This window comes from Nannobrachium achirus (assembly GCF_963921795.1).
Source record: "Nannobrachium achirus genome assembly, chromosome: 2".
Taxonomy (NCBI): Eukaryota; Metazoa; Chordata; class Actinopteri; order Myctophiformes; family Myctophidae; genus Nannobrachium; species Nannobrachium achirus.
Window position 1 is genome coordinate 48,621,013 of NC_137811.1, and position 26,924 is coordinate 48,647,936.

Below are 26,924 nucleotides of genomic sequence, written 5' to 3' on the forward strand. Positions count from 1 at the left end.
TCCTTTTAAGTGTAGGAATAAAGCTTGTCCAATAAAACTCAGTTTAAGTGCACACATAAACCGCACACTCGACAAGAACATGGCATTCATGCATGTGTTGTGCATGCAAACAAATAGCGCATGCAAAATGCACTGTAGATGTATGTAAGCGCTGTGCACACACACACCAACACACCCTCTCAGAGCCTTAATCATTCATACATGGGGTTAGTTCAATAAAATATGCAGAGAGCGTGCTGCCTCGCCACATGTAGCAGACAAAGCTCTCTGTCTCTGCCTGAGCCCTAATGGTTCAGCAGGAAGGGCAGCGCAGTGAAGCTACAAACAGCATATCCTAAATGCAACCACGAAGACTTAAAACCTCGGCTGCTTTGAAGGAGGCACCATTGTCCCTGTCAGTGGAACTGTGTTGCTAGGGAACAGCTTGGGTCCAAGTTTGTTTCCGGTCAGCTACTTACAGTACTGCATGATATTCACGAAGGCTGCAACAGTAAATAAACTTCTGTTTCCATTTAGAATGTATATGTTATGTGAAAAGGTTTATAGTACATTGCCTTAGTTCAAGCAGGACATGGGAGTCATACGCCCCAGCCATAATCTGTCATCCTGCTGATTGAGTGTTACTAATCAGCAGTGGTGGAAAAAGTACTCAAATGTTTTACTTAAAAGTATCAATACTGCAATATAGAAATAGAAGTATAAAGCCTGGAATTAAAAATGCACTTGAGTAAAAGTACTAGTTATGAAGAACGTCTAAAAGATTGAGAAAATAGTAGATCTACAAGCTTACGACGCGTCGCATCACATTCTTTTCCACTGTTATTAGCCATGTAAATTGGTAGAGCGCTGTCGGTAACACTTTATATTAAGGATGCCTTTATAATGCATTATAATGCATTATAAGCTCATTTATAATGCATTATAACACGCTTATAAGGCATTATAACACTCGTTATAAATGTTTATAATCATGTATAACAGCTTATAACAGTTTATAATCACGTTTATAACGCATTATTAAGTGCTGGTTATAATGCGTTATAATGCAAAGTGTAACAGCACATTATAACTACCATAACTTACTTAGTTATAAAGGCACATAGTGAAGTGCTATAATGTGTCATAATGCATTATAACCAATGTGTTTATTAAATATAATAATCACCTATAATATGCTATAGCATGACTTTGAGACCTTTAAGTAAAGTGACGACATTTATTAACGGTTATTAGCAATTGTATCATACTATAATACCTTATAGCACAACATAGTGACCTTTAAGTAAAGTGACAACATTAATGAATGTTATTAGCAATTGTATCATACTATAATACCTTATAGCACAACATAGTGACCTTTAAGTAAAGTGACAACATGAATTAAAGGTTATTAGCAATTGTATCATACTATAATACCTTATAGCACAACATAGTGACCTTTAAGTAAAGTGACAGAATTATTTAATGGTTATTAGCAGTTGTATATAGTATAATACCCTATAGCATTACTTTTACTTTAAGTTAAGTGACAATAAATATTAAGACAAAGAAATTATCAAAGACATCTTTATTTCACGCATTGGCATATCTCAAATATGGCATGTGAGGTAAACAAAACTGTCCAAACTACACAACAAAGTGTGTATACTGGAAATAGAGGTAAACAGTTGCTTTTCCTAGCTTTACTCTGGAAAGTCTGCAACTCTAAAATTACAAAATGACAGAAACTCATGACATACATTATACAACATTAAAATAAAATGAAAATGATATGTTGTATCACTACACAATAACATACAAAAATAGTATGAGGCCTACAAAACATTTAACCAACACAAACTAATTAGCTGTTATATACAAAGTCTAAAACTTCACATAAAAGACCATAAGTGTGACTACATGTCAGCATTACAACCGCTTTTAAACAACAAAATAAAAACAAACTCTAACTTAAATTAGCTTATGCCTAGTTAGCATGGCTAGTTGGCTACATAGCAGCTAGCATACAGTATTAACCAAACATACTGTACAGTTCACACTTGAGAATTATACACCTATGAACTATGAAACAAATGCACACTTCTATGCTAAAAAGCAGCTTACAGACAATGCCATGTGTAAACAAACCATGTGTAAACCATGAAGGACATCATATGAAGGACAACAGCAACATGCAGCAATATCTTGAGAATGAATGAGATCACTTCCTGTTTGCGAGGTTATCAAAATAAGATACAAGTTTGCAAGTACACAGAAAAAAGGGGTGTCAAATATAATTTAAAAAAAACAAGTTGGAAGGTTACATTAGACCTTTTTCAAGAGCTCAAACATTATGAATACACAAGTTTCATTGAAATGCCAGTTTCAAAATAAATGTGCACAAACTTACAATTAACCTTAAAATGTTGAGACAATAAAAAAAATCTTCAATCTTACAATCTAATAACAATCTAAATAAAATAATACCACTAAAATGATCATTTAGTATGAAACTTTTGTCAATACATTACGCTTTTATTGACAAAAGCATTCTCCCGAATTGTGTACGGTCAGTTTCATATTAAATGTGCATTTGAGTGGTATTTGTTTATTTAAGGTGTCATTAAATTGTAAGATTTAATTAATGAATACTCATAGATTAGATTTATTGTTTATTGTAACTTCCTGCCCATACAATTTGAAACTGCCATTTAAATTAAACTCGTGTATTCATAATGTTTGAGCACTTGAAAAACCTTCCGACTTGGTTTTAAAGCAGTAAGCATGAGGCGGTTCTAGGCCACATCTGTTTCTACAAGACAGATGAGTGTTAACTCATGTATACCTTAAAATTTGTACTATACTTTTACGTTTGACACCCCCTGGTGGTTGTTCTGTGTATTTGCACACGCATCTTATTTTGATAACCTCGCAAACAAACAGCAAGTGCTTCTCATTCATTCTGAAGATATTGCTAGAGACAGCTGCATGTAGCTACTGTCCTTCATATGCTGTCCTTCATGGTTTACACATGGCATTGTCTGTAAGCTGCTTTTTAGCATAGAAGTGTGCAATTGTTTGATAGTTCATAGGTGCATAATTCTCATGTGTGAACTGTACAGTATGTTTGGTTAATATGCTAACTGCTATGTAGCCATGCTGCTATGTACTGTAGTAGCCATAAGGTATGTTAATTCATTTTACAATTCGTTTTTATTTTAGTTGTTTAGCATTTTTAAAAGCGGTTGTAATGCTGACATGTAGACACACTTATGGTCTTTTATGTGAAGTTTTAGACTTTGTATATAACAGCTAATTAGGCCTCTTATGTTTGTGTTGGTTAAATGTTTTGTGGGCCTCATACTATTTTTGTATGTTATTGTGTAGTGATACAACATGCATGGTATAATTTTCATTTGCATATTGTTGTATATCATTCTCATTTCTGAATTTCTGTCATTTTGTAATTTTTGAGTTTCACACTTTCCTGAGTAAAGCTAGTAAAAGCAACTATTTACATCTATTTCTAGTATTCACACTTTGTTGTGTAGTTTAGAAAGTTTTGTTTACCTAACATGCCATATTTGAGATATGCCAATCCGTGAAATAAAGATGTCTTTGAGAATTTCTTTGTCTTATTTTAGTGTCAATATATGATAATATGATACAACTGCTAATAACCATTAAATCATGGTGTCACTTTACTTAAAGGTCACTATGTTGTGCTACAAGGTATTATAGTATGATACAATTGCTAATAACCGTTAATAAATGTTGTCACTTTACTTAAAGGTCACTATGTTGTGCTATAAGGTATTATAGTAGGATACAATTGCTAATAACCATTCATTAATGTTGTAACTTTACTTAAAGGTCACTATGTTGTGCTATAAGGTATTATAGTATGATACAATTGCTAATAACCTTTAATTCATGTTGTCACTTTACTTAAAGGTCACTATGTTGTGCTATAAGGTATTATAGTATGATACAATTGCTAATAACCGTTAATAAATGTCGTCACTTTACTTAAAGGTCTTAAAGTCATGCTATAGCATATTATAGGTGATTATTATATTTAATAAACACATTGGTTATAATGCATTATGACACATTATAGCACTTCACTATGTGCATTTATAACTAAGTAAGTTATGGTAGTTATAATGTGCTGTTCTACTTTGCATTATAACGCATTATAACCAGCACTTAATAATGCGTTATAAACGTGGTTATAAACTGTTATAAGCTGTTATACATGATTATAAACATTTATAACGAGTGTTATAATGCCTTATAAGCGTGTTATAATGCATTATAAATGAGCTTATAATGCATTATAATGCATTATAAAGGCATCCTTAATATAAAGTGTTACCGCGCTGTCACCATATGATGGGGTGAGGTACACATTAGAAGTAAACACAAATGGCCCTGGTGTCATTTAAGCCTTTTTACATTTCAAAGGTGCACAGCATAGAGTTCACAGAATAGCCTACTGTACATTAACAACAATTAGCAAGCACTCTCCGTTCTGTCTGTCTCAAACGAGCATTTCAGTATTTAAGGGTGCTTTACTTGTCTTACAGTATTATACAGGCAGTCTTACCACTGCTTTTTAAAGTGTCATTTGAAATATAAAACAATATATATATATTTTTTTAGTCTATTCTGTCCTCTCAACTGAGACACTTTTGAGGGAAGGCAGTACTACTAATTACTTGGCCAATTTTATGTGAGCAGTTTAAATAAAATTCACTGAAAGAAAATGTATGCTATTACCATCACACTCATAATCATAATCTGTTTCTAATCAACTCCATTAAAAATATGCAACAATTCTATTTTAATCATAATATGTTTTCCAGCTACTCAGGAAAAGAAAGATTCAGTCCTAATTTATGTTGCTATTTTAGGCAAACGCTAGCATCCATGAGTTGTACTGTTATGCTAGAATAAATGATGGATATCTCCAAGTTCAGCTGAGATATGTTTGTACAGCTGTTCTCAGTGATGTTATGGTAGTCACATGTGTTTTGCCTGTGCTAATTTCTACTGGCAAAGAAGTGACAGCAGCACTGTACCACACAGTAGTACTAGCCTATATACTCTAGTTGCACACTGCATGTAACTTTACAAGAGTAACTGTCTGCCCATAGCCAGACAAGCATGCAAATGCACCCATATACAGTAAACACTGTGCATATACATGTATGCATGAGGATTAGATTCAAACCCAGTGCCAATGACATCAGGGATCTCCATATATGGATATAAAAGGTACACAGGCAGACAGGCATGCCAGACAGACAGACAGACAGACAGACAGACAGACAGACAGACAGACAGACAGACAGACGGGTACAAAGGGTACTCTGACAATGGGTCCAACTGGTACCCATTGCATACCCAGGTGGGGCATGCATTCCCAACTTGCAATGTTCCCCAGTAGGTCGCTGCCCAATGGGCACTCTATCAGTAAAAAGGAAAAACAAAAGTAAGGTACATAATGTAGAAAAAGTATCATCATTAGTTTGACCAGTTGAAACCATAGTTTATAAAGATTATTTTCGACTTTCTAACTATAATAACGACGATGAAGTTAAAAACGTGTTTATCGCACATTCCTGCTGCACTGTCACAACAAAGTTTGAGGGATCCTTGGAACAAATGTATAGCAAACATCAGTCAATATGTGAAATTTTCTTCTCCCAAATATCTGCATCAGCTGCATAACCGGACACACGCACGCACTGTACACGCACGCACGCACGCACACACACACACGCACGCAGGCCTTAGTAGTGTGTGCCAGCCTAATCTAGTCAGTCCTTTTATCCTTCTCCTCCCTCCACTTCCACTTAAATCAACCACAAAGCTAGCTCCCACCCTGACAACATACATGCACACACACACACACACACACACACACACACACACACACACACACACACACACACACACACACACACACACACACACACACACACACACACACACACACACACACACACACACACACACACACACACGTTCTTACTCCCACATACACACATACTACACGCTCCCCTCTCCTTTCCCTTTCTGTACGCCTTGTCTCGCTTTGGCTTGGTTCTTGTTGTTAGTCTCGCACCCTCTCAGACACATAGGCAATCTAACACGTGCACTCTACAGCAACACATTCTCTCCCACGCACGTGTTCTCTCAAGAATACAAACATGCTCTACACCAAAAGGTGCTCGCACAGAAGTATGCTCGCTTGTGCAGACTGACTGCACGCACACGCGCACACACACACACACACACACACACACACACACACACACACACACACACACACACACACACACACACACACACACACACACACACACACACACACACACACACACACACACACACACACACACACACACACCTCTGACAAAGGCATGTAGTCTATTTGGAGGGTCAGCACAATGAATAGAAGCTGAGGGGAGCTTAAAGCCTTATATATAGTTAGTTGCCGGCAGGTGTCAGGCGTAACAAACATAGCCGGTCTACAAGCTCACAGCACACCTCGAAGTGGCAAGTTGTGATCCTGTAGATCATCTACTTTTGGTGTCCAACACTGGTGCTCACTGAAGTTATAAATCAGGCTTCATCAATGGCCTACATAGTACATACAGTACATGATGTATTTAAAGGTCAATCAGAGGACATATTAAGTGGCATTAGCGACCATTCAGTTTGGATGTGATCCATGTAATCAGAACCAGCCCCCCCACCCCCCCCCCCACCCCCACACACGCCCCCACACACACACACACACACACACACACACACACACACACACACACACACACACACTCACACATACGTCCTGTATGTACACACAGTGTCAATCTGCCTCCGTGCACAGCTGATAAAAGCATGAGGGCTCAGTAAAGTAATTTGACTGGAGCAACAAAAGGAGTGCTTTTCACCAGATAATCCCATGCCGGGACAGCAGGGGTTGTGTGTGTGTGTGTGTGTGTGTGTGTGTGTGTGTGTGTGTGTGTGTGTGTGTGTGTGTGTGTGTGTGTGTGTGTGTGTGTGTGTGTGTGTGGGATCAAGCTCAGCAGGGAAGGTATTATTTTGGATTTCATTAGCAGGGAACAGGAGATGTTTGGCCAGGCCAGACACCTCTGGCAGAGGGTCAAAACTCTGCCTGTAACCAAGCTAAAACTCTGCTCCAGTCGCTGATGGAGGGTTTTATACAGCGCATCTGTGGCTTTTGGTCCCTTAATTCTTCTCATACAGGAAATAAGACCCCTGTAGATGCATTCCATGGTGCCACTGGCTGTAGTGCATTAGGTACTACTATAGGTACGGTAGCTATATTACAGTTATTTCCTAGGAGCTTACAAGCTGCTCTCTAAAGCTCCCATGGTCTTACACGGTGTAGGATTGACCGGTAGAGCGGCTGGAGTTAACACAGTGAGACAGGAGAAATCTACTTCACCCCATCAGTTATTCAATCTCCAATGCTGCACAAGACAACCAACATGTTCAATACATTCAGTCTATATCCGTGGCCCCCCTGGTCCATCGTCTGGCTCTTGACCGTCTTCATTCTTTCTTCCCCGTTCTCATTTCTGCCTCCTCGTTGCGTTGTATGAACCCACTTTCTGACACCACTTGTAAGGTTGACTGGTTCAACGGCTGGACTTACCACAGTGAGAAGGCACAAGAGAGGCGAACTGTACTGTATTTCTCCATCAGTGGTTTTATTTCTATGCGGAACAGCACAACACAACCAACTTGGTCAACAACCTGACACACAGCAACACAAGTTCGGCCTGAGTTCTACGTGTTTGCACGCCAGTGTCGCACTCCGGAAATAGCAAAAGTATAGGCTCACAATGTGTTGCACCGTGGTCTGTGACTAGTATATAAATCACGCTTTCTAAATGGTGACACACACTTGTGCACAGAGTGAGCAATGAGCTCAATTGTGCCATAAGGTTCTAACTCTGATGTCAAGCGAAATCATATTTATTTCTTAGAAGGCCAATGTGATGAGCTTGCAGCCAATCAGAAGTGGAACGATGATGTTCTAGTATGCATTAACCGTTGTTTTACATACATGTCCTACATGCTCCACTTGACAAATTACATCAGGCAAGGGTGCATTCGTAATTTCACTCCTAGGGCGTCAGGCAGTCTCTTAGTGCATTCTTGCCATTCTGTTCAGCATTCAGTGCATTCCCATTCGGAAAATCAGCTCTGGGAATGCTTGGAGCACACACCAGACACTCTAGCTGAAGAGACGCCTTTTCTGAGCACCATGGCAGAACAAAGAAAGGCAGATAAGGCAAAATGTGAGGGTTGTTGCTTGTTTGGTGCATAAACACACACAGTGTAGCATCATCTGTTTGTTAGCTAATTTAGATCATACAAATCCACCACATTGATTGAAATGTTATTTTCAATCATGGCAATAATGTTTATTTGGCAATCTGGCCAATACTTTTTCGTCCGTGAATTACAAATGTATGTCCCATTCTGCGCAGCACAGTGTTAAAGTAGAACATCGGCATAACTTTACAGTATGTACATAGAATCTGTGAGTTCATAAGAAATGCATTCGATCTCTGCGCAGAAACTCTACAAGGGTTTACATCAAACATGAGAATATGGAACATTTACAGAAGGTCTGACAAATCAATGTTAAAAAAAGAACTAGGGCAAGAAAGAGCTAGAAGAAGAAAAAGACAGGATATGAAACAAAGTGAGTTTGTATCCTTGTTCAGTTTTGGCTTGATCATTGTTTAAAAAAAGTAAACTGCATTTCTGACGCAGTCAACGCTGACTTGGAAGTAAAAAGCACGCTTTGATATTATCATCTCCGCCAGGCTGGCGCATCTGGGGGCGGGGATTATGTTTTCGCCCCTGTCCGTGTGTCAGTCTGTCAATATCATCAGTATAGGTTGTTGGTTTAGTATGCATTTTTAGACATTGAACGACTTGAACCATCAATACTTAGTGTGCTTTTCTTTTCACTCTACACCAAACCTCTTTGCCAAGAATAGCAGCTCTACAAGCTCACAACTCCCGCTGCCTTAATTCATGATTAGATGTAAACCAATACAACCACGCTCACAATGCCAACCTGCACCTTCCTGTAGTTGGTAACCATGGTACCATGGTAACCATCACCAACTGAACTACAACCTTGACAATAAGTTTAGAATGGAAATTGGAAAGTATACAACAGGTAGTTCCGACGAAGTCCCCCCCCCGACACTTGCGCCCAAAGGACGCAGGCATCAAAAATGTACCAGAAATGTATTTATTTAAAGTTATGAAAAAACGTTTCTGACAACAGACACATGATATTGAGGTATTGTTATATTTGATTTAGTCCCTATCGCCCAGCCCTATAGTGATATCGTTAATGTTCTCTTAAGGGTCAGGAACTGTACATGCACTGTACGTACACATTGCATCCAGTAATAAAGGCTAACATCTGGAGTTAATGCTCTTTACTTTGTGGTCTTACCCCTAAAAGCTGATGCACTGACAAATACCATAGGCCAGAGCTGGTAGCCTCTAAGCCTACATTTCAGAAAGTTGTGACCGTGACAGAACAACTTTAAGGCCTCTGGCGATTCAGTTGTTACTTCCTGAAACTAAATGTATCTCCAAGCATTATTTGTCCAAACATCTGCTTACTGGCTGAAATCGTATTTGTTGTCATGCAATATTAGATTATTGAACATTCTATCAGGAAGCTTGGAGGTCTATTGGATTCCACAGTGATTTCTGTGGTATAACTCTTTGTAGTATTGGACGGCTCTGACAGAGGCTTTTAGGAGGCAGAGAATCCATTAGACCAGTGTTTCCCAAACTTTGGGTCGGGACCCATTTGTTGGGTCATAGACCCTTTCTTATGGGCCGTAAACGTCCCTTTTTTTCCCCCAGTTTACCAATAAAATCAATAATTATTATTATTTCAAAAGATTAAAATCTAAAAAATAAAACAAATAACTAAAACAAATAACTAAAATAAATAGTGAAAACAACTTAAAGTTGAATAAGCACTGTGAATTCCAAGGGTCCGTTTGGACCCGAGGTGGATCCCGGACCAGAGGTTGAGAAGCAGCGGCTTTTAGGAGGTATAGAATCCATTAGACCTGGGTCGCTGCAAAGTAGCCAGCTATTAAAAATGCAGCAGCACCATTATTCTTTGACCTGGACAGCAACTCCTGTCTCCTTTACTTTCTCTATCACTGTGTCTTCCTCCACCTTTTCCCAGAGAAACCTCCTTTCTTATTGCAACCTGTTCTCTTTTGGGATATTTCTTTGCTGTGGTGGGTGGAAAGCTTGTAGGTCCAAAACTGTTACTTTTCAGAAAATGGAAAAAAGAAGCTGCGTCTTATTTAGTCACAAGCTTTACTTTTCATTGGTTCAATATTTATGAAAAGAAAAAAAGACAAGCAAGCAAGCAACAATAGCCGATCTACAAGCTCACAACACATCACAGTACTTTTGTGCGACTGTAGTATGACGAAGTAGGGCATTCATTCACGACAAAACACAAAAAGTTGAAATTGTGGCGATACAAGGTTTCTGCCCGACAGCAGTGATGTTCTCTCTTTGATACGAGCTTCAGCTCCCTCTCTGCAAGCGTTCTTCCTCTTGCTGTGTTTAACGGTGCTCTAAATCCCTCGCTCCCTCCCTCGGTCTCAACCTCCTCCGTCCATTTTCAATTGCAAAATTGCGGGGCCAAGCCACTTTCACCCCCCTCCCCACCTTCACTGACCTGAACAAGCTTTTTCACCCCTACCTCCCTCCCTATTCACTATAGCGAGGCATCGGTCAGCGACCGCTACCGTACCGGGACGAGAATAGAGCGGCCCATGGAGAATAATAAATGGACATATATGGGTGGTTAGGAGAGTCCCTTTTAAGCAGTATAACCACCCAGGCCCAGCAAACTGAACAGATGGTAGGGAGAAAGCGAGAGGGCCTGGAACACAGTGGGTAGGGGCAGATAGAAAGCATGGGGGTGGGTGGGGGGGCAGATAGAGAGACAGACAGAGAGTGAGTAGCAGAGAGACAGAGGGATAGAGCCACATAGAACGACATGTGATCATTCTCTATTATTTATAGAGTGGCTATGATTTCCAAACGGTATGCCGTGAGCAGGGTTGTGGCTACCTTGTGTCCTTTACAAATTAAACTATAATATGTAAGCAAGGGCAAAGCAAATAATCACAAGGAATACCAGACTTTATAAAATCCAGTGTGATCTGTCATTCTTAATTTGTCACCTTTCTGAACAATGGAAATATACTATTTGTTTATTTTATTGATATGCTAAGGATTGAAACTCTTCAGCTGATGCAGGTGGATGTACTGTAGCAGGAGAGAGCTTGAACTGAAACAGATGTAACCACACGCACACACGCTGCACACACACACACACACACACACACACACACACACACACACACACACACACACACACACACACACACACACACACACACACACACACACACACACACACACACACACACACACACACACACACACACACAGTTCACTCTTCCTGTATGTGTGTGTGGATTAATCTGTATAATGTATGACTGTTGTTTCTGCCATAGTTCAGTACTTTATGTCTGACAAGATGAATAACAGGCTTCTAAGAGGCAAAGGAAGGGCAATAAGGATGGCAGGAATGAGGAGAGTATGAGTGTGAGTGTGCATGTGCATGTGCGAGCACGATAGTGAAGTTTATCCATCTTCGCCAAACTAACGATTGACCGCATTTATCTCCCACATTAGAGGGACTAATTGAATGTAAAAGCTTAATTTTTAAAAGGAACGTATATTCTATTTAGATGTCCAGGCGTGTCCACATGTGTCATTGCTTTGATATCAGCTGAATGCCGTTTCTCATTACCCTAATTACAGCTACTCGCGTGCCACTGCGCGCATTAGCCCACTGAACTGCAGCAAGCTAATGACCGCTTGGTTGATGATGTGAAAGTGTTGTAGATGTTTCAGCCAAATCCTGGACAATTGTCTCCTCTGTTTGTTAGTGATTATCATCAACAATTCCAATCCTCGCTCAATCATCATAATATTCGAAAAGGAAAAATGGAAAACTTGATTGCTTTGACATTCATAAGCACACGCATGCATGCCCTTATGCATTTGAAGGCAGCCCTTCAATCAGTTTCAGGAACAGAGGTACCGGGGGAATAATGTTTGATTCGTATCGGCGGTCATGGATAAAATGGTAGCCAAATACATTTTCAATGTCTGAATGCAGATAAGGAATATTGTTTGTTTTATCTTCTCTTAAGTAATGAATCTGCTTGCACTTAGAGAACATGTTTTCTGTAGCCTTTCTGGCCTGTATTTTCAGAATATTTAAAAGGCTTAGAGAAGAGAATAACGATGGAAAAACATCCAAGGAGTTGCCTTAGGAAGTGATGAGGGGGGATGGCATCCTCCATGTTAACACAAAATGATATACTAAATGTGGTAATTAAATCAATCCTTTGCCTGTTATAGACACAACTTAAAATATTTCTTTACCATCACTATGAAGTTCTTGCAATAACAGCCAACAATATAATGCTACGGCATAAATCAACCAAGTTGTAAAGCGATTCAATCTAAGATTTATGCTTAATACTAGGGCCCCTCCTGTTTTTGCTGTAGTTAACGCTAATTATCTTTGCAAAAAATAGCCGATCTAATTGTACAAGCAGATTTGCTATTATATATAAGATCTGCTAATAGTCCACCGGACCATGAACAAATCATCCGAGATTTTTTGTCAGGGCTTTAACTGCATCGTTTATGATATTCATTCATATCTGATATAGCCATGCAGTTTTTGGAGAAAATAGAATTAATTCTGCCTTAAAAGTCGGAAACTACACTTCGGTGACGCATCCAGGTCTGAAATCACAGTCCCTACTAGCCGCGTTCATGGGAAAAGTAGTCATTGGGTTTTGTTTGACTTGTTTCTAGCGTTTATTGTGTTCCTCTATTTTGTGCTTAAATGAGGCGATCTAAGATTTCCCTATAGGGATTTCAACACAAAACATAACAATGGGACCCAGGGGGATAGCGCCCTCTAGCGGCAGTGACACCAGAACTCAGTGGTCGTATGTTTCCAGATGTTCAACGCAGATGAATAGGGATGAGTTTAAGTGGTTATGGTGGTATACACTTCCAGTGTAGAGGTAAAAACAGATGTTTTGGTGGGACGGGTGATTATGATAAGAATGCAGCTCACAGAAGCTAAAAGGGGGAAATCCTTCTCTAGAGCCATAGATAACGTAGATGGTAAAACCAGAACACACAGGTCCCACTCTGAGAAGGCAATGAGTGAACGTCATATCCGGTAGTGAAAATTGCCATCATAACGTGACGGCCGGGTTGTGAGCTTGTGGATATGCCATTTTCACTGAATGTTTGCCTATTTTTGCCAAATGTTTGCCTGTGACATGCCCAGGATAGGGCCACACTACTGTTCATGTGGCTATTCTTGGTGAAGAGATTTGGTTTCAGAGGGGAAACAATGAGGGGCCAAGGATAGACATAAGTGGTTCATACTAAAATTCAGCAAACATATCAAGGCTAAGGCACTTCTTAGATTCTAGGCACAAACAAGACACTGTCACGTGACAAAGTATGAATAAGGCTTTACTCAGTGACCTGCACATATCACATCCATGTCCCAGACGTGGCTGTACGCCCAGGCATCCTCTAGGGACAGTCTGCGTCCAACCAATGGCCCTGGGTGCATTGTTAATGACAACCGTGAAGGACCCTTTCTTAGTTTCTAATCAAATGCTAAGATAAGATATTGCATAATGTGTATCGTTTCCCAGAACATTTCAGCACTCATCATTGTTAACACACTCAGCCAAGGGAATACAATATAATAGGGTTGAGTAATATCAATATGTACTGTATGATATTGTGATATCAGACAGTTTTGGAGAACGTAATGTTGTGATATGACATACACATGATACATTACAGTAAGTGTCTTCCTGGTTTTAAAGGCTGAATTGCAATAATGTCATGTACTTTTCTGCACTAAACTGACCATTCTAGCTGTTCTATTGTTTGCCTTTATCCACTTAGTTATTATTTGAGCATTACTATGATTATTTATGTACGTATATTTTAAAAATGCCATTGTGTGAATTTATTGCGAGACAACCAATAATCAACCCAACAATATTGTCACAAATTTGTCTAGTTATTTTTTCAATTCAATTCAATTTGATTTTGCCCATATCGCCCAGCCATGCAATATTAACATATCTGACTATTTGCAGATGTGGTGAGATAGTGGTGCTTTGTGAGAAGATATGTTATAATAATGCATAAAATACTAGATATATATCGACTAAATAAACACACTCAGCCTCCACAAGATTGAGTTTGTATAGAATGTACTTTGGAACTATTGATTAGAACTAATGACTTCGGGGTAAGGGAAACTACATTCTACCTTCCTATCATTCCTCTCGTTCACGTAACCACTTAAGCCCAAATATTCTTTGCCGTATGTCATTGTTGCGTGAAAACAAGTGATCTAAAAGCTCAATCACAAAGCCCGATTCATCAAGCACTTTACGGCCAAATTACGCCCATATTTTGATCTTACGGACAATTCCCAAGTTAGGGTCAGATTCAGCAAAACATTTTTTTGTCAGGATTTTGAAGAGATTTTGAAGGTAACAGGACAGAAATATTCACTTTTAAAGCCAGATTTAGTCACTTTATTTACACTATATTTACGACCAGATTGATGAATCAGGCCCATGTGTTGTGGACTTGTTGATACTACTACTTTTGCAAATGTTTTTGGAGCTGTGTGAAGCACAGGCTCCCTATACGTGGCCGTGTGGGTCTGTGTGTGTGTGTGTGTGTGTGTGTGTCTGTATGTAGCCTGAACTTCCTAAACTTCGGCACGCTACTAGTCCCACAGTTTTGCCACCACACACTCGCGCCATATGTCAAATCGACCGGCTTACTCGGGAATAACCTTTCTCTTGCTAAGAGAAAGGTTCAATAGTTTAATTGATATTAATTTATTAGTGAATTAATTTTCCCCATTGACTTATAATGGGAATCGCAAAAACTCACATTCAATTATTTGTCTCTCGCAAACCATAGGGGCTAGAGTTTCAAGACTTGGAGAGGAGGTTCATAATGATTTCAAGGATTAAATAAAAAAAAATTGTGTCATTTGGCCGCATGGTGGCGCCATAACACCCCACTTTACGTTTTGGCCTGTAACTCTTGAACCGTAGGTCGGAAAATTAAAAATATTTTTTCCCTGGATTCCTTGGGTCATGACGCATCTCCCCATATAGGCCACGCCCATTTGCGCCATGATAGATTCTCCGCCATCTTGAATTTTCTCCAAAACACACTTTTTGCTCTTTTTCCTACATATTTTCTTCAAATGTCACAAAAATCGGTACACATGATCCACACACACACACACACACACACACACACACACACACACACACACAGCTCCACTTCACACGGGTGTGATTTTTTATATAAGGGTGGGGGCTATAATTACATCCCAAACCCAGGGACGTCAGGTTCAAAAAGGGTGAAGAGGATGAAGAAAATCAGTCACAGAATGCAACAATGCAGCTGGTGCTTCCAAGTAAACCCAATGACCCCCCACTCATCCCCCACAGCCCACCCCTCACAGGCGGCACATGATTAAGAGCCACTCGGCTCGCATAAGGGATCTCAGAGTCCCTCTCCACCCCCGGCTAATGCACACTAACTGTACCTATAGCCCATTACAGAGGCAGAGAGGGCATTCTTGGTTTAATAGCCGCACATTTACACACAATCTGTCATCTGGCTAAGCATTGTTAGTTTAAGCAGGTAATTTCTTTAACTACCTGTGTACGTGTGCGTGTTTGCGTGTGTGTGTGTGTGTGTGTGTGTGTGTGTGTGTGTGTGTGTGTGTGTGAGAGAGAGTGTGAGAGAGAGAGTTTTAAAAAGGGCTATTGTCAGGCTTTTGCTAACAATACAAAGCTGCGCATGCACTCTCTCTCTCTCACACACACACACACACACACACACACACACACACACACACACACACACACACACACACACACACACACACACACACACACACACACACACACACACACACACACACACATTGATTTCCTCTGGAGGAGAGCCTCTACTCGGTGGAATCAAGATTAATAAGAGGCCATTTACATCTCCAATCAGATCAGTGAGCAACAGGGAGGGAGGGAGGGAGAGAGAGAGGGTGAGAAAGAGACAGATGGGGAGAGAGAGAGAGAGAGACAGACAGACAGACAGACAGACAGACAGACAGACAGACAGACAGACAGACAGACAGACAGACAGACAGACAGACAGACAGACAGACAGACAGACAGACAGACAGACAAACAGACAGACAGACAGAAGAGCGACGGAAAGAAAGAGACAAAGAGATGGAGTCATTCTCCATCTCTTTGGACATGACGCAACATCTCAAGTGCAATATCTTCAACAAATCCAAGCCCACTGTTTCACAGCTTTTGCACACTGTAACAAACCTGAGAAGTGTGTGATAACCACCCACGGTGCACAGATACACGCACGCACGCACACACGCACAGTCATTGAGTGTAGCACAGATAGATCAAACACTCAACACAGCTTGGTGTCAAGGTCCATAGATGTATAGCTGGGATATTCCACAGGGTCTCCAACTCTGTGACGCGTGCACGAACGCACGCACGCGCGCACGCACGCGCGCACACACACGTGCACACACACACACACACACACACACGCTCTCCCGGGACTCTAAGAGCGTTAATGACAGCAAGCTGCTCTGTGAAGGGGTCATGGAAGGGAATCACTGTTCACGGGACACACACACACACACACACACACACACACACACACACACACACACACACACACACACACACACACACACACACACACACACACACACACACACACACACACACACACACACACACACACACACACACACACACACTATACTATACTATAATATACTATATAGGGCTGTCACGATTATGACATTTTACACGACGATTAATTGTCACTCGAATAATTGCGATTAACCATTTAGTTGTGTTTCTGTCATTGACAATTACATTCCTGTTTGGCTTTGAAGTTGCACATGGCAGATATGACACATAACCTAAATAAAGAAATGACTGACATATTTGACAACTTTATACTTGAAGAAGAACATTGATAGTGGAAATTGCCGATCTAAAAGCTCACAACACGTCGCATTGTAGATCTTGTAGAGCTTGTAAATCTGCTATTTCCACTATTTTTGAAAATAAGAACATTATTAACATAATTCAATGATTATGACGATTATGACAATAATTGCGATTAGACGATTATGTAATAATTGTGACAGCCCTAATACTATACTATATACTATATACTATACTATACTATACTATACTATACTATACTATACTACGCTCATTCAAGTGTCCACTCATACAGATGACACACGTGATGCAGAGAATACAGAGGCAAGTTCAGACGTCGTCACAAACTCATGTGCTGTACAGTTATGGACAAATGCAACGCAACACCCCAGTACCTGATCAATTCACATTGGATGCTATTCTCCTACGCACACATCCCTGTGCAGCACACATGGACATACCCACACACACACACGCACGGACGCACGCACGGACGCACGCGCGCACACACACACACACACACACACACACACACACACACACACACACACACACACACACACACACACACACACACACACACACACACACACACACACACACACACACACACACACACACACACACACACAGCCATCGGCTACAGGGAACACTGGGGGAAGGTAGGATCCAATTTGAAATGACCTTGACAACAGAGGGTGTGTGTGTTGCGGGGTGGGGGGGGGGGGGCTAGATGCCTGTTGCAGATACTGAGGGAAGACGAGATGGCCTTGAACTGATGGAGATAAATAACAAAATGACATCGAGATGTGACACGGTGACATCTACACCCATAGAGAACGAGGTGACGTGTTGAATGCGAAAAAACAAGTATCAGCGCATACTGACCAGACGAAACATGATACGTCTTGTTCACTTCGAAATGAACCACGCCACTGATGCCACTTCTTGTGTTTTTTAATTACACAATCGATTTTGAGCTTATTTTAAAGTGTAATGTCAGCGCAAGAATAAACATCTGGTAAGAGATAATGTCACTGTGAGGCAGAAACCTTGTATCTCCAAGTTTAAAATTTGTATGTTTTTTTATTTATTTAAAGCCCTACTTCATCATGCAAAAGTGTCGCACAAAAGTAGTGAAAGTAGCAGATCTACAAGGACACAATGCCTCACGATGCAAAAAAAAAAACAACAACGTTAAGAAGCATACAGTAGATGTTAGGCATACATTCCTCGTTAGGTGTTATGGAAATCTTTCTCTCTCTTTCTGTCTTTCTCTCTATCTCTCTCTGCGACCCCATCACACTTTTAAATTCACTTCTCCCTCTCTCTTAACAAGAGGTAAGTATATTTTACTCCATATTGCCAACTCCTCCTCACACGCAGCCTCACAGACATGAAACAACAACAACAACAGACACACAAATGAATCACAGCGGACATAGGATATGACAGGCCTAGAGAAACCATGTAGAACCAATCGATCAGGTCTTAGTAATCAATCCTTCTCCTCTTGGAGGTGGAGGATCCAGGATGACAAATACCATCGTTAGTGAGTGTGTACTGTACATGTACTGTACTGTGAACAGCAGCAAGAACGAGAACAAAGAATAAAACATGTCACAATCACATCTACAACAAGCTATCATGGGTGTGTCCAAGTGTTTATATAGTCACGGTGGATCGGCGGGGGGGAGGGGGCATTTAAAGACGTGTGTGTGTGTGCGTGTGTGTGTGTGTGTGTGTGTGTGTGTGTGTGTGTGGGTGGGTGGGTGACAGTGACAGGCAGCAGACTGGAACAGGGCAGGGCCCCTTGCCCTGAACTTGAACTTAGAAGCAGTGGGGTCAGAGGGGTGGATGGAGTCACGTCCTGAGAATGAAAGAAAGACAGGCCCAGCTAAATGATACCAGTGCACTGGGGGATGGCTGTAAGGGGGGACTGGACGGTATTTGGCAAGTCGTGGGCTCTTGCAAATCGACCGTACCTACAGCTTGCTTTAGTCTCTGAACCAGACAGAATTAATTGAGCCTCCTGGCTAACTTAAAATTCTAATACGCTTTCCCTTTTTGCAAACCCACCAAGGTCAGGCCCATTGTGTGTGCCCTGGCCCATAGTTAAACGAACAACCAAATCCAATTGACTTGAAGCAAACATACAGTATCAGAAGATCAAACACATGAAGCCACTTGGACTTTGTTCCTGTCTTCTCATCCATCAACTGTACGTAGGTATAAGGACAACAGGAACCAGGGAGCTTCTCCAAGATGATTTTGATGGGGTTAAGTAAAAACATTTTTTTCAATTCTTTTACAGATGTATTTCCCTTGTTTCTTATCTCTGACAGTGGTTAAAAACACCTTACAGAAACCTCCATCCTACCTTGGTCTGTAGATAGTGGGGGTAGTAGTAGGTGTACTGGGGGTACATTGGTTGCTGCTCCAAACGTTTTCCCATGTAGCTGGAATCCAGTTCAAGAATCCTCAGGGCTGGAGAGAGAAGCTTGCAGGCAGGGAACAGTCACTTGTAAGGGCTGGCCCGGCCCAATCCCTCTGATTGTTGCTCCAGCCGCGCTTCACCGTAAAAAAAGGACGAGTCAGAGAGAGATCTCGCTCCTGTACAAAAAGGTGTGAGACGCGGAGACAGGAGAATTGGACGGGCGGAGGAATGATAGGAGAGGAGACAGTAGTGTGATCACTGTCTCTCTGGGGCTCACGAGGAACCTCGCAAAACGCTTTCTCTCCGGGGAGGGGAGGGGAGGGGGGGGGGGGGTCTGGAAAGAGATAGGAGAAAGGGATTCAGGGGAAGGAGGAGAAGGAGTTGGTGGAGGAAGAGGAGGTGAAGAGGACTGAAAGGACTGAATGATCGGAGGCAGGGTATAAAGGACAAGGAGGAAGAGGAGGAACAGGGAGAAGGGATGGATGAGGTCTGAATGCCGGCTCCTTGCTCTCCGTCTGCTCTAAAGACCCGGCTCGCTCTCTGTCTTCGCTGCTGCCCTGCACATGCCCCTCGTTTCGCTTCCCACTGTCTCTGTCTCTCTCTTTCTCTCTCTCTGTGTCTCTCTCACACAGAAGATGAGTGTTGGACCCCCGATCCCGCTGGGAGCCAGGCTGTATCCTGTAGACACACTGTCCTCCCGCTTGTATCCTTACGAGACCAATCAGACCAATCAGCGATCAACTCACACAACAGGAGGAGAACGCTGGAGGAGGAGAGGAAGAAGAAGAGGAGGATGAGGAGGAGAGAGGGTGGTCTGGAGCTGAAGCTGAAGATGTGCCTGGGGTTTTTTCTCTCAATCACTCACTCCTTTTGTTGAGCTCCAGGGATAGATGGAAAGGTAGATAACGACAGAACCCGGGTTGAAGGATGAAAAAAAAACTAAAGGAAAAGCCTGCGGGCATAAAAAATACAAACTCCTCTTGTCCAGGAAGAAGGCAGCCTTATCCAGACACACACACACACACACCACACACACACATATATATATGTGCACAGAGAGGGAGAGGAAAATCCCTTCTGATCCACAAGGTGCCTCCTCCAACTCTTTTCTCTTTTCTTCTCTCTTCCCCTCTGCGATCCCTCTCTTTCTTCACAGGCTTTCTCCCTGATGGCTTGCTTCCCACCGCGTCTGCCAGCCAGCGCTGTGTGCGTGTGCGGGCGGTAGTGTTGGGGACTGTCTGTGTGTGTGTGTGTTTGTGCGCGCGCGCGTGTGTGTGTGGTATGTGTGTGCAACCGTGCATGTGACTGGGAGAGAGAGAGAGTGTTTGTGTGACCGGGTGCTGCCGTCTGCCGTGTGTGAGGCATAGAGGGGCTCGGCTTCAGCGCATCGACGCTCCTCCTTCTCCCTCTCTCTCTCTCTCGCTTCTCTTTCTCTCTCTTTCATGGAACTATAGAACAGTGGGAGTGGTTGGTCCTGCCCCCTCTCAAGTGTGTGTGTGTGTGTGTGTGTGTGTGTGTGTGTGTGTGTGTGTGTGTGTGTGTGTGTGTGTGCACGCGCGCGCGCATGCATGCGTGTGTGACTGAAAGATAACATAAGAGAGTAAAAGGCTGTACTGCTGGTAGAAAGGAGGAGCCAGGGGGAGAGCATTGGAGAGAATAAATACTTGGTAAGTGGAATTAGGAGCAGAGTCCCCCTACTGGTGATCCACTGCAAGTTGTTCATTAGACAAAAAAGAAAAAGTAATTAAATTCAGCATTAAAGGGCAACTCTATAGAGGCCATTCCCTATAATGTGTTGTAAAATCCTGAGTGTCGATATAACTCAGAGGGTGTATGCAGGCAGCATCAATTGAACACACACACACGCGCACACACACACGCGCACACACACACACACACACACACACACACACACACACACACACACACACACACACACACACACAGACCAACAGTACAAGATTACGTTTTTAGTGTAGGCTATTTTCCAGGGTGTGACATCGGCGCATAAGAAACGTGAAAACTCTAACTCTAATCTAAATATGTGATCCTCAGAATATAGTAATGCACGCACGCACGCACGCACACACACACACACCACACACACACACACACACACACACACACACACACACACACACACACACACACACACACACACACACACACACACACACACACACACACACACACACACACACACACACACACACACACACACACGCACCCAAGTGCTCTATAGTTCAGTGGCCATGTGGCATAGTGACCCACTGACACAGTGCTGTGTGGTATGTGATGTAACCTGCTTCTAAGTAGTGGTCTTACATAAGCACACAGTGAGCCATGCATAAAGGCAGTGCTCAACTGTCTGGCAGCTGTGTGTGTGTGTGTGTGTGTGTGTGTGTGTGTGTGTGTGTGTGTGTGTGTGTGTGTGTGTGTGTGTGTGTGTGTGTGTGTGTGTGTGTGTGTGTGTGTGTGTGTGTGTGTGCGTGCGTGCGTGCGTGCGTGCGTGCGTGCGTGCGTGCGTGCGTGCGTGCGTGCGATGGAGAAAAGCAAGGTTGGATTTGCTGGGGGGAATCCATGCCCCTGCTTTTGATATGCCCCTCAGGTCATTCATTTTTATCACCGGTGGGGACGTTTTTATCACTGCTTCTGGTCAGACTGAATGAAATACATGAAGTGTAGACTGACTGGAATATTTGATGTTTAAATATCAGAGTTTAAAAAAATATATACAAAAATAAAATAAAATAAAATAGCTCTATAGGCCTATTCTGATGGTAATCATTGCTATAGAGAGGTTGTCCAGTAAAGGTCTCTCCAGCTGTCTAGTAAACAGAACATGTATTTTCAGGTTGGGATACCAATTTAACCCTATCAGGAGAGACAGCTCCAACAGGACACGGGACAAACAAGTGAAACTGGAAGTGATTACACAAAGAAATTAATGTGCAGACAAAATTGAAACTGGAACACTTTTGAAATTGGAGCTGATAAATGGGCCTTATCTCCTGACTGGATGAAATTGGCAACTAACCTGAAAATGTATTTTCAGTTTTTTAAAGACCTGTAAAGACGGGAATACCCTTCTTATTGAACAAACACTCTATACCAGAGGTCTTCAACATTTTCAGGCCAAGGATCCCTTAGTTGAGAGAGATGAAGCAGGGACCCCCACAACTTCTTCATAGATTCCATAGTTTCATTGTTTGACAGTGTATTTTGGATTCATGTCAATGTGTGTTTTCAGATATTTAACCACTTGAACCGTCAATACTTAATAACCTTTCACTCTGTACTTAGTCTGCTCTTTTTCCCCTCTACACCAATCCTCTTAGCCGAAAATAGCCGATCTACAAGCTCACAACGCCTCGCAGCGCGAGGCGTTTTGAGCTTGTAGATCTGCTATTTTTGGCTAAAGTTCTCAGAATATGGACACTGGGGTTCAAGTGGTTAAAATAAAAAAAATAGTAAAAAAAGGTTTCTATCACTCAAATATTTGGAGGACCCCCTGTAGTAACTCTGGGGACCCCCTAGGGGTCCTGGACCCCCTGTTGAAGACGCCTGCTCTATACTGTATCAATTGCTATTAGAATATAGAGGTTAACCAAAATGTGTTTTACCCAAAAAGATCACGTATACCCTACCTTTAACCATTGCATCCATATTTTAGATGTATTTATTTAACAAATGTTTTATTTATTTCAAAAACAGCAAAAAATACGCAAAAGCTCACAACAATGCTCGGCTGGGTCTTAACTAATGCAATATTCAGCACCCAAAATGGAACAGCATCAAGTATAAAAGAATCGTGTCTGCAGAGAACTTCTTTGGTTTAGGCAAGCCGAAAAACAAACTTGCCTTCCTTTGAAGTATGCTGCCTGTTCTAGACTTTGTGGAAAAATGCATCTAAAATACAGTAAACAAAATACTTTTGTTGTTGCCTTTGTTGCTGATGTCTTCTTCTGTTGCCTGCTTACTGCTCAGTATTTCTAGTTTACTGTCAATATTCCAGGATGACCTCCCACTTGGGTAATGACGCCCCCTGGCGATCATTCAGAGAAACTACTTCAGCTCCCGTACTAACATAGGTAGGAAGGGCCTGTCACTCAAACCGGAGTGACCCGCCTCCAGGCTATATAAGCCCCCGGAGGCGGAAGTAACATTCTCTTTTCACTCTCTGCGATATCACATTCAGATAAGTTGAAACTCAGCCTTTGTATTTTATTCTTCGCGCATTAGCCTAAAGCGGTGGCATTGGAGTCGCCCACCGGCGAGTGTAGAATTATACCCGTACTTAAGAATAATTATTCTTGTCCCGTCCTAAACCGACGGTTTTCTTTTCTATAACAAAGAAATTTACCGCTTGTTCAGGCTTCTGCCCGAACCAAGCGTGGCCTAGCTTTAGCCGTTAGCTTGTTAGCTCGTCAGCTTCCTTTGTTAACGTTAGCTACACTGCTTCGCTATGAACCCTCTTGCTTTCTGCCGAGGGAATGTATGTTTGTTCTGCTGTTAGCTTGTTAAGGCCTCTGCCTGAACCAAGCGTGGCCTAGCATTAGCCGTTAGCTCGTTGCTCGACAGCTTCCTTGTTAACGTTAGCTACATGTTTCGCTATGGTCCCTCTTGCTTTTCTGCCGAGGGAATGTATGTTTCTGCCTGAACCAAGTTTGGCCTAGCTTTAGCCGTTAGCTCGTTGCTCGACAGCTTCCTTGTTAACGTTAACTACACTGCTTCGCTATGGTACATCGGTTCCACCTGGCTAGGGCAGGCCTCGGAGCCTGCGCTCCACCAGGAGGGCTTAACGCTCTGGATCCTACAGCCCAGGCTGTCCGCCCCAGGCGGCCCGCACCGATAGTCAAGGTGCGGCGCTGCCGTCCGGGGCACCGCTTGTTCAGCAGCGCGCCTTGGTCAAGATGGCGCCAAGCGACGTGAGACACCGCCTGCCGTGCAGCCGACCGCAGCTAGCTCCACTGTCACTGGAGCTGGCGGGTCTGGCGGAGTTACCCGCACCGATAGTCAAGGTGCGGCGCTGCCGTCCGGGGCACCGCTTGTTCAGCAGCGCGCCTTGGTCAAGATGGCGCCAAGCGACGTGAGACACCGCCTGCCGTGCAGCCGACCGCAGCTAGCTCCACTGTCACTGGAGCTGGCGGGTCTGGCGGAGTTACCGCGAGGAAGGTGACTAAGAAGTCTAACAATATCCCTCCGGTGACCATTTCTCCTACGGGCGCGGTGCCTAAAGAGTAGCGTTGTGATGTGACCGTCGGGGACGTCCCCTTCGACGTGAACTTTAACAAAGCAGTCCGATCCCTCAGGCGCGAATCGGACCTGAGCTCCAGTCAGAGCTAGGGTTCGTACTCAGGATACTCTGAGGACGAGAAGGAGGAGGACATGGCGGAGGAGGATGGCTCTCGCCCTGTCTTTACAGTGAAAGGTAAGGCCCCTGCGGCGCCAGCACTTCAACTGCCCCTCCACCCGCCAGTCAAGCGGGTGGAGCGGGTGGAGCGATGGCAGAGGACTTTGGTTTTCTGCAACGGAGATGTTGGATTCACTAAAGCGCTACAATCCTCATGGAAGTTACACAAGCACAATCTTTTCTGGGTTCTGTCAGACCCCAGTATAGAGTGGTGGGCACGTCGTTTTATTTTCTGTACCCCGCGTCGGGGAAATGAAAATGAGAATGTCGATGTATATGCCTCCTGTGTCCCAGATAGATCTGTGGAAAGAACAAAGTCTGTTTCTGTCCAACTCTATTGCACTAGCACAGATGACTCCATCTTGCATGACTCCTGTAAAAGTGTTGAAAGTCCTGTCAGGACTTTTTAATCAATCACGGGTTTTATCAGCAACCAGTATTGTTAATGTCAAACATTTATATGGTTCCTCTTACACGCGAGGGGAATATCCCTCGCGTGAACAATGCAATGAATTTAACGATGAGTCACTAATTCTGTCGGCCTACTATGAGCCCTCGTCACGGGACAAGCATGAAGGCCATAGCGCAGGTATTAAACGTAAAAGTTCCTCCCCTGTCAGGGGAAAATGCTTTAGTTGCGGACATTGTAGAGGGGGATTGTGTTGGGGCAGGGGTCCGTGGTGTCACCCGGTTCCCCTCCCCCCAAACGAGGACGTTTATTTTCCCCGCGTCGGGGAAATAAAAATGAGAATGTCAATGAATATGCCTCTTGTGTCCCAGATAAATCTGTTGAAAGAACAAAGTCTGTTTCTGTCCAACTCTATTGCGCAGACGGCTCCATCTTGCATGCCTCCTGTAAAATTGATGTAGTCCTGTCAGGACTCCTTTGTCAATCACAGGTTGTGTCAGCAACCAGTAATGTTATGTCAAACATTTAGATGGTTCCCCTTACACGCGAGGAGAATATCCCTCGCGTGGTCAATGCAATGTATTAACAATGAGTCACAAAATTCTGCCGGCCTACTAATGAGCCCTCGTCAAGGGTCAAACATAAAGGCCTTCCCCGCGTCGGGGAAATGAAGATGAGAATGTCAATGTATATGCCTCTTGTGTCCCAGATAAATCTGTTGAAAGAACAAGTCTGTTTCTGTCCAACTCTATTGCACAGACGACTCCATCTTGCATGCCTCCTGTAAAATTGATGTAGTCCTGTCAGGACTCTGTAGTCAATCACAGGTTTTTTATCAGCAACCAGTAATGTTATGTCAAACATTTATGTGGTTCCTCAAGCGCGCGAGTGGGATATCCCTCGCGTCGACAATATGACTCCTTTATGCATGCCTCCTGTAAGAATGATGGAGTCCCGTCAGGACTCTTTAATCAGTCACAGGTTGTATCAGCAACCAGTAATGTTAACGTCAAACAATTATGTGGTTCCTCATGCGCGCGAGTGGATTTTCCCTCGCATGAGCGATGCTATGAATTTAACCTTGAGTCAGAAATTCTGTCGGCCTACTATGAGCCCGGGTCAAGGGACAAGCATAAAGGCCTTAGAGCAGGTATTAAACGTAAAAGTTCCTCTCCTGTCAGGGGAGAATGCTTTAGTTGTGGGCGAGTCTGTTTATCAGTCGAATCGCTTTGCTCTTCCTGTTGCTCTATCGAGCGAAAACCGAACGCTTCCGGTTTCACCGGATACGGATTCGCTAGCTCCCCGCTTCCGGTCCGGCCGCAAAAAAGCTCCGCTAGTCAAGCGGTACAATCAGAAGGTGTTCCCGCCTTGCGGCCTATTGAACCCCTGCGCTCCGCATCCGGGTGTTCCGGATACGGATAC

General features: G+C 42.8%; 1 protein-coding gene across 1 annotated transcript in view; it reads right to left on the reverse strand.

Annotated features, from left to right (window-relative positions):
* The window catches only part of LOC308305960 (RNA-binding motif, single-stranded-interacting protein 3-like), a 182,897-nt gene extending 163,139 nt beyond the window's left edge, over positions 1–19,758 (reverse strand). Inside the window, exon 1 of the mRNA XM_080750859.1 lies at positions 19,624–19,758. Coding sequence (XP_080606985.1) covers positions 19,624–19,698 — 75 coding nt within the window. The 5' untranslated portion in view covers positions 19,699–19,758. The remainder of the gene's footprint in view (positions 1–19,623) is intronic.
* Positions 19,759–26,924: the final 7,166 nt, after the last annotated feature.